The sequence below is a fragment of the Microtus ochrogaster genome, chromosome 8 (assembly GCF_000317375.1).
Source record: "Microtus ochrogaster isolate Prairie Vole_2 chromosome 8, MicOch1.0, whole genome shotgun sequence".
In the NCBI taxonomy this organism is placed as follows: domain Eukaryota; kingdom Metazoa; phylum Chordata; class Mammalia; order Rodentia; family Cricetidae; genus Microtus; species Microtus ochrogaster.
In genome coordinates, this window is record NC_022015.1 from 43,473,664 (window position 1) to 43,483,642 (window position 9,979).

Genomic DNA, 9,979 nt, shown 5'->3' on the forward strand with positions numbered 1-9,979 from the left:
CTCCCTCCCTCCCTCCTTCCCTCCCTCACTTCTTCTTTCTCCTCCCCACTCTTTCTTGTTTTTCTGAGCTGAGGACTGAACCAGGGTCTTGCATTTACTAGACAAGCATTCTGCCACTGAACTAAATTCTCAACTCAACTTGAGCCATTTTGAAGTTTGTGTTTCAGCTGAGCCACTTGCCTCATCTCAAATTCACCATGAGCTCTAAGAAGCGCAGATCACAGACGATCCCATTCAAACCAAGAAAAAATAAAAAAATCCCTGAGTTTTTCCATAAGGTATGTCTATAAATTTTGCTTGTAAGATATACTAGTAGCAGTCTTAGCCACCATGGGTCTTAGGTCACATAGGATCTACTGCCAAGAAAATGCCTTATTGTTGATTGGGACAATGACATACTCTAGGATCTTTCTCAGCTACTTTAATTTGGTTAATGGCAGCAAAGATGGGGAATGTAATACAGATTTTAGCTATACCAAAGCAATGTTTAATAAAAAAGTTGCAATCATGTCTGAAACCTTAATAAAATAAATCAAATGTAATATGTCAAATCAACCTGTGGAACAGACAAAATTAATACTGTTTATGATATCATATTTAATATGTCACAGCAATCTGTGAAACAAAGTTAATACTATTTAATAGCACTGAAATATCTGAGTATGATTGGTCCCTTCAATCATACCATCCTATATTTGCTTGGTACTTTATAGTTAACAAAGGATTTCGTATATTTATTCTTATTATAAACTTCATAGGCAAGTGAGGAAGGTTGGTCCAATTTATGTATGAAAACAAAAGAGAGAGCGGAGTGCTTGAGCCCACGATGAAGACTTGGGCAAGTTTGCTGAGATATTCAGAACCTCCTATTTTCAAGCTCTGTTATGACAAACAATTGTGTCCTCCGAAACTAAAATGTTCCTTTATTATATCAAGACAGTTGAGAAGTGTCAGGCACTTGATGTGCAAACTCAAAGTCTTTTTCTTGTTTATTTGTGTCTAGATTCTAGAAAACGAGGCATCTAAATAATTAGAAAACTCATGTCTACACAAGGTCTCTTTATTTCTGTCCTACTCTGTAACAGCAAGCTTGAGGAATACATGTGATCTCTTTCCCTTTCAAGGAAAGGTGACACAATGCTGTAATCCCAACATTCCAAAGACTGAGAATAGAGGACTGTGAATTTGATACCAGAGTGAACTATAGAATGCCTCAAAAAGGAAAAGAAAAAAAATTGACAAAAATGTCCATATCAGTCTAGGAGTATTTGAATATATAAAGGTCTATTATAGTACTCCTGTGGAAGTGAAAAGCATGTTTCTGACCAAATCTAGACTACAGAGATGTATTTAAAGAGACTCTATGCCTGGACAGAATTTAGATTTAGATCACCTTGCATTCTTTTTGTCTGTTTAACTGAGAATGTTAGTGTCACTAAATTGATGACAGGTATAATTTTTAACCAAGCTCCAACATCGATGCTTCCATTACCAGTGAGTGACTTCGCTGGCCTGTGAACTGGTTACATATTGACATCTTTCTCAGGATGAATATGACCTAGGGGAAATGACCCTTTCAGACATAGTTATCAGCTACTGTCTTAGGCTTTTTTTTTTTTTTTTTGGTTTTTTTTTTGGTTTTTCGAGACAGGGTTTCTCTGTGGTTTTGGAGCCTGTCCTGGAACTAGCTCTTGTAGACCAGGCTGGTCTCGAACTCACAGAGATCTGCCTGCCTCTGCCTCCCGAGTGCTGGGATTAAAGGCGTGCGCCACCACCGCCCGGCAGTTTTGTTTTTTTTTCTGTTGTTGTGATAAAATACCCCAACAAAAGCAACTTAGAATAGGAAGGGCTTGTTTGGCTCACAGTTTCTTACAATCCATCATGGCAAGGAAGTCACAGAAGTAGGTCCCTGGGAGAGTTAGTTACGTTGCATGCATAGTCAATAGTAGAGAGCAATGAATGCATGCTCAATTCCCCCTTATCATCTTAAATAGTCCAGGATTTAACCTAGGGAATGTTGCCAGCAGGGTTCAGGTTGGTTCTCACTGGAACTGATGTAACCAAAACAACACCCCTACAGATGTGTCCAGAGACCCATCTCCCAGGTGATTTGATGCCCTGTCAAGCACACAGTAAGCAACAACTGCCATGGACATTTTTAGTTTTCATTGAGACTTTCCTGTTTACTGAATTTGATTTATGTCCTCCCATTTTCCTCCTTCCTGGACTTTCTTAGTGAAAGTCCTATAAAAAACGGGAGATGATGAAAATTTACAAAAAATGTATAAGCTCATACAAAAAGACAAAGGGAATAGTATCCATTCATTTCATGATAAATGTTGCCTGAGTCACACTATTAAGGAAATATGAAAATTATGAGTTTGAAGCAAACCTGGGTGGCACACTGAATTCCAGGGATGTCTTAACTACATAGCAAGATTCTATCTCAATAAATCACTGATTATTTGTTGTTGATGTAGAGGAACTGAGTTTGATTCCCAGCACCCACATGTGGTTTACAAACCCTGGCGACTTCCAGTTCAAGTGAATCTGATGCCTTCTTTTAGCCTCTATAGGCACAAGGCTTGCATATGGAACACATGAATACATGTAGGCAGAACATTCATATACATACCATAAATCTTTAAAAACCCAATTAATGATAAATAAATAGCTTAATAAACTGTTATTGCAATATACCTTATGCTTGGATAAGATAAACTGTATATTGCTGAAAATAATAAAAATAACTTGAAATACCATCCATGCAAGCTGGATAGCACTTGTGTCTATTCTACTATTTGTTAGAAAATGCACCATGTGTAACAAGAGGAGCTTTTCTGACTGATGTGATAGCAAGTTGAGGTAGTATTTTAGATCCCAAGATAAACTCTGTTTTAATTCTATTTACTGGTCTTTTGAAATTGGCATTTAATTTCCCACAGAAATGAAGGGAGTTGACACTACAAAAAGAAATATGACTAGAGTTTTTAGTTATAAAGTATTCGCCATTTATTTTTAGGTCCCTAAAGAAGAACAGAATGATTCCAGTATTTCTCAAGTAAAAGGGGACTCTAGAAAAATGCCAAGAGATATAACCAACACCCAGGACCAAAGATCACTTTCATCTAAGAAAATTCAACAAGATCAGACTTCTCCCTCAAATAAGAAAATTATAGTCACTTTGGATGTTAACCACAGAAAAAACAAAAAAATGAAGCATGAGCTGACATATAGTGAGACAAGTAGCTTATATGCAGCACTCAACACTCTCAATGCTGTCAAAGAAGAGATAGAAAATCAACAAGGCAAAGAGATGTTGGTGTGTGGCAAAGAAGGAATCGAAGGGTACATAAACCTTGGCATGCCCCTCTGCTGTTTTCCAGAAGGCTGTCACTTGGTCATTACATTTTTGCCGTGTAAAAGTGAGCTGGAAGATAATAAGCAATTGTTTGAACCACAGGACCATCCGTCTACCAGTTATGTCCGATTTTATATTCATGCAATTGGGAGTAAGAGAAGAAAGATTCTGAAATATGGAGAACTTCGCAAAAAGGGGTACAAACTCTGTGTCTATGGCCTCAAAGGAGAGTCCATCAAGGACACTCTGAGGAAGGATGGCAGGTTTCTTTCTTTTGTAGAGAGTGACGATTGGAAGCTCATTGGTGAACTGGACACCATTATAGAAAACACCCAGCCGGTTGATGAGTTAGATGGCAAGCTCTTCCAGGTCGAGGCTGAGCAAACAAACAACCCGAGGATATCATCCGTCACTCAGAATTCTGAGTTAGAGAACAGAAGCTTTCATAGGGTAGACGAATACATTGTAGATCAATACCCCGTATTGAAAGAACAACGAGAAAAACTCAGAGCATACATCAAGGAACAAAGTGACAAAAGAAAGAAGAAAGCTTCCTTATTCAAAATGCACAAAGAAAACTTTGGGAAACTGACAAGAAATTCTACTACTGTTAAAGTGCTCAAACATCTTTCACAGGCCAGTGACTCAGTTGGGTACCTGCGGTGGAACAATAATGGAAATGAGGGCTCTGCCACCTGCTTTGTTTTTAAAGAGTCGTACATTTTCACTTGTCGGCATGTGATAACTGGCATTGTGGGGGAAGGCATAGAGCCAAGTAAGTGGGCAAGCACAATTTCTCGATGTGTAAAGGTGATCTTTGATTATGAAGAGTTCCCACCAAGAGAAGACAATGCTTTTAACGTTAAACCCTGGTTTGAGATATCTAGCGAAAACCTTGACTACGCTGTCCTAGAACTAGAGGAAAATGGACGACAAGTACCTGCCGGACTGTATAATGGAATAGGACCTGCGCCACTTAATGGGTTGATTTATATCATTGGCCACCCAGATGGAGAAAAGAAGTCTAAAGATGGTTGTACAGTGGTCCCTCAATATAATCGAGGAAGAAAATGTGAGGAAAATGTTCAGGCAAGAGAGGCAGCAGGCGACTATGTCTGTAGCTCTTTTCTCTCCATATACACCCAAAGAAGCTTCCAGGAGCTGCTTGGCAATTCAGATGTAGTTACCTATGACACCACTTTTTTTGGTGGGTCTTCTGGGTCCCCGGTGTTTGATTCTAATTGCTCATTGGTGGCCATGCACGCTGCTGGCTTCCATTGTGAATATCAAAGTGGAGTTCACAGTATTATTGAGTTTGGTTCTACTATGGAATCCATTATTGCTGATATTAAGCAAAATAAATATTGGTATAATAAAATCTTTGGAAATTGTCAGGATGAAGAAATGCTGAACCCATAGTCCTAAAAGAATTTAATCTATTTTCCACATTTAAGGGAATTGCCTATGGTGTTATTATTCTGCAGACAATAATGTTTTATGAACTCTTAAAATGATGGATACTACCAAAAGATGGATGTTCTAGATTACTCCCTGTGCACTTGACATTTTTTCGAAGTTCATGAACAACTCCAAAACAGACAAAAAACAGTTTAGTTGAACTATTTAAGTAAAGTAACATGAAAAATATTAAGCAAACATCAGGTCTCAGTGGACTTAGTGTCAGGAGATGCAAAGATATGAAAAATTTCAGAGCATGGAAGCTGAAGTTGTGGGCCAAAGAGAATAAGGGAAAAGGATTTATTTCTTTCAACTAATTTAAAGGCATTGCTTCATTTGGTTTTATCTGTATCTTCCTTCTCTGCTGACCAGAGCTCAGCCAGATCACTGGCTCACAGGTTTCTTAGCTCCAAGAAGTCCCTGAAGTCACTTGCTTTTCTTCTGCTCTGGCTTTCTGGCTTAAGACTGGAGTCTGGAATCATCTTCAAGGAATGGTGTGGAAGTCATTGAGCAGGCAAGGGAACTGGTCTCTGCTATACAATGTGGGCACTTGGGAGCTCCTGGACTTGAGTTATGGGGAGCGAACACTGGAAGAGATGGTTTTTACTTCTTGGCATTCACCATGAAGTGGGCCAGGAGGACAGTGGACACAGCCTAGAACACTTCTCAGCAATGTGACACTCAAGTCCTATTCTCTTGACGAGAAAGGAAGGCGTGGTCAGGAAACAAGCTCACCACCATCAAAATCAAGGGAAGTATGTACTGCAGACAGCTGGCGGTCTTAGATTATCTGAGGGCAGGGACAGGCATGGATAAGATGGTGTGGGTCAGATTCACCAGCAATTGCATCGATTCTTCAGTTTTCCTTATTTTCCAGAATAATCTCTTAGAACTATTGTGTAATGTTTTCTTTCTCCTGCACTGTCTGTCTTTCCCAAAGGAAATACAGAGGGACCAACATTTTTAAAGTGTGTTTATGTAGTGAGTTAGAAGTAATAAGCATAAAGATGATTTGAATGGCATTCCCATTGGTTTGTTCCAAACACGCATTCTCAGTGCTCTAAAGTAATAAAGATGGTTTCCACAGCTGTTTGTCCTTTAGTTATGCATTTCTTAACGTTTAACAGCCAAAAGATCCTCATTATTTTCAAGTTCTCTTCGGGGTGGGGTCACTGTATCACCACGGATAGGGAAATTATCCTCGAAGATGAAAATGTGGTGTAGCTCTAGAGAGTCTGATCCCATGGTTCAATTTTCTTACACATTTAAACACAGTAGAATTTGGGGAGGGGGGAAAGTTCCCATGTGACAGTTCTTATAACAAAGATTCAGAGATGGTTACATAGGAACTTCTTTGCACCATACCCCATTTATAGTTTATTTTATAGTATCTGAGACCTTTATCACATGAATGGGTTCTATTGACTGAGAAACAGTGCTCATGGCTAGGACCTGGAAAAGAAGAATGTTTAATAAGCTCAAGGATGGATTCTACTGATGGAGGACGTGAAGTACACGGAGCCTCTTTCATAAGGATGATTTCCATTCACTGAGAGGGAGACAAAGCTCATGATTGGGTCCTAAACAATTCTCAGGATCTGGGGGAAATTCAAGTGGAGGCTGGCTTTTAATAGAATAGCAAAAGGATCACCAGGTTGTCTGACCACTGCCCCGCATTCCAAGTGACCAGACATCATCCATTTTGTTGAAGAAAATAGGTGCATGTGGTTGACAATCCTGGTTTCTTCCATGCTTACTCTAAGCTGTGTTTCCTACAAGTTTTCATATTTGCTCCCTAAAATTAATTAGGAAACATCTCAGATCAAGTACTTGTAATGCTTCCTGTCATTTGCACAGAGGATTGAGTGAGTTGCATGCTACACTCATTCCCATCTGAGATGAAACATGGCCACCATCTAAATTCTCAGCTCTCAATCTATAAAACTTCTTAAGATTTATTTATTTTATGTGTATGCTATTTTGTCTTCATGTATGCCTGCACACTAGGTATTTGACCAATGCCTGAGGAGGCCAGAAAAGAGGTCATCAGACCCTCTGGAATTGGAGTTACACTTGGCGTATTGTGAGCTTCCATGGAGGTGCTGGGAACCAAACCCCTGGTCCTCTGGAAGAAATGTCCATAACCCTGGAGCCAACTCCTCAGCCTGCCAACTTGTAATCTGTAAATAACTGTCCTTTCTGTTACATACTCAGTAACAGAACCTGAGAGGATTCCTTGGCATCTCGAAACAAAGTCTGTCAACCAAGAAATAAATGCAGTGGGGGAAAGAAGGGGATCAAAAGTCCCCACTGATCCCTATGTTAGAGGTCTGACTACAGGAGGGAAGGTTGAAGATAGTGACCCACGTGGTTCTTCACTGTTACGTTGTTCTCTGATGAGGAGCAGGACAGGATGGGTGGTGACCACGGATGAGCAAGTTCCATGGCTCTGCAGTAAAGGGATGCAGTTACAGCTACTGAATACATAAATTACTAATGTGGAAATAAATCTTGTCAACAGTAATGTGATACATAGCACTGGGTGAACCAAAACATTAGAAATAATTACAGTTAAAACCAGAGGTGATTTCTTTTTCTTATTTTGAACTCACTCTTCCCCCATCTTATCTTCAGTTGCTTTTGTGGGTGGAAAAAGTAAGACATAGTTCTGAGAGCTTACTATCCCAAAGGGGTTCTGGAGGCCATGCATAATTATATGCCCACACTGGCAGGAACTCAAAGAAGGACTCAACATTCTTGCTTTAACTCATTCAACTATGCCACAATATCCTTTCCTTTCCAATGAAGACATGGTCAAAGTCAGATCAACCTGATAGAAACAGTGAGAGACAGCATGATGGGTGGGGAAGACACTTGGACTCCATCTTCTGTAGCAATGAGTTACCCGGAGAGGAAAGGATGCTGGTGTGAAAAGATGCTGACAGTCCAGTTTCCTCTCTCTGTCTCCCCACCGTCATTTCTTCCCTTCTCCAGCTAGTCTTACCCGCATCTCTCATTTCCCTGGGCTTCTGAGCAGGAGTATGTGGGATAAGCCTCTGAATTTTATTGTGATTCTGTTAGTGGGAGGGAAACAATAAGAGTCAAGTGATGGAGCTTAGGTTTCAGTGGAGGAAGGAAAAGAAAAAGAATCCCAAAAAAAAAAAAAATAGGATCATTTGGGTGGATTCAGATGAGTGGTGTAGAAGGGAACCTCTTGTTTGACCTCTGCTCAGTTTGAACATGTAGCTTGTCCCCTGGCCCTATGTGTAAGCTATCAAAATCTGAGTCAGTAAAGGAGGGTGGGAAAGTCCCGCTGCGGTGTTTCAAGTCTCCTAACCTGCTTAGAGGCCATTTCCTAGCACAACATCTCCCTCTGTCGGACGCATCCAGGAACTACAGTCCTTCCAAACAGGAAGCCAAGGCAAAACTGACAGCTGGACGCAAGACTGATACTCATCATTGAGTCAATCCCAAAAGAGAATGCCAAGTGAAGAACGGAAGTATGTAAAAGGCCTTGATATTTAAATTTAAATAGTTTAACTAAGAGTTTAGCCTGCATGGTCTCAATTTTATTGATTTTTTTTAAAAAATGAGAACTAGCTGCCTTGCCAAAAGCAATTTTTCTTTTTATCACTTCAGTTTAACTGACAAAACACAAAAGAGGCCCTGGCCCACATGCGTTTCAGAAGGAAAGAGATCAAACCCATGAGTAATAAGGAGAGACAAATACCAGGGACATTCCAGAACCTTTATGCAGAGGTGGTAGAGGGAGACCATCAAATCTTTTACACCCCACCAGGAAGAAGGACACATGCCACCTGGTAGATTTTGGGTCAGTGAGGAAGGAAGGAATATGATTACCAGTCAAGTGATGTAGTTGAGCCTTTCCTCTTACTCTTTAACCACATTTGATAGCTCTCTGATGGTTGCATCCACTTCAGCCTCAGGAAGCCATGACAGACAGGGTCTCAGAGGGTCAAGAAAGGGAGCTTTTGCTCATGGCATCATGGGCAATGCCAGTCCTGGGAGAAATGCTAGATAAGGCTGAGGGGAATGGAAAGGACAGCAGTAGAGGGATGTAACTGACATTAAAAACAAGTGGCTATGTCACTGGGTATAGAAACTGGGTATATTACTCAGATCCTACATCTGTGATGATGATTAATGGCAGGAAACCAACATACGAGTTCTGGAGAGATTATACATTCAGCCCACAGTGGAAATTAAAGCAATTGTAGAATTAACAGGCAATAAAAATAATTTCTCTTTCATTTACCAGAAATGAATAATGGAAATTTAATTTTAAAACATTATTATTTACTCTAAATTAGTCCTATTTACAATAACCCTATATGTCTTCTCAAAACAGTTTGTGTAACATCAGTAAATACTATGGCTAGATGGGTTAACACACAGCTCATGGAAAGGAATAGAGAAGTTAGAAATAGTTGGAAACAGGAATATGTCCAGTTGTCATTGACAGAGAAATTTGACCAAAGAAATTCAGAGGAAACTTTTCAATAAATTACACTGGAGCAATAAGTTCTCCAAGCCACAAATGAAGGAGAAGGGAGGGATGGATCATTTTCCATTTAATTAATTTAAAATATACCATACATATAAATTATAAAGTCATAAACCTTATAAAAGAAAAAGGAAAGGCATCAAATCTGAAAGACAGCCGAATAATTCTTAAATGTAATATGGAAAATGAAAGCCAGAAAGTGGTGAAAAGCCATGTACCCAAAGATATTTATCAAGAAAAAATTCAAAGTTCTGAAACTTTAATTTTAAAAGAGGCCAAACACATGAACAAACATTTGCCAAAGAAGATACGGAGATGGAAATAGTCACCTAGGGGAAATGTTCAACATCACTGTCATCAATACATGATGTGTGCATACACACACACACACACACACACACACACACACACACGAAGAGCACAGACATTATCACTACACTACTATTAGGAATACAAAAATAGACACAGCTCAAGGGCACAGCGTGTCCACCTGACCTGAGTTTAATCCCTGGTACTAGAAAAGTAAATAAATAGCGTATTTTTTTAAAGAAAGAAAACCTTACGCTCTCTTGAATCTGCAGGTATTAGAATAAGATAGGTGTGCTATAACCCAGCTTCTTTAAAACAAAACAAAA

General features: G+C 39.5%; 1 protein-coding gene across 1 annotated transcript in view; it reads left to right on the forward strand.

The window, feature by feature from the left end:
• Positions 1-5,653, forward strand: part of LOC101983877 (protein FAM111A-like) — a 9,904-nt gene extending 4,251 nt beyond the window's left edge. Inside the window, exons 3-4 of the mRNA XM_005351989.2 lie at positions 156-278; positions 3,023-5,653. Of these exons, the coding sequence (XP_005352046.1) occupies positions 198-278; positions 3,023-4,780 (1,839 nt within the window). The 5' untranslated portion in view covers positions 156-197 and the 3' untranslated portion in view covers positions 4,781-5,653. The remainder of the gene's footprint in view (positions 1-155; positions 279-3,022) is intronic.
• Positions 5,654-9,979: the final 4,326 nt, after the last annotated feature.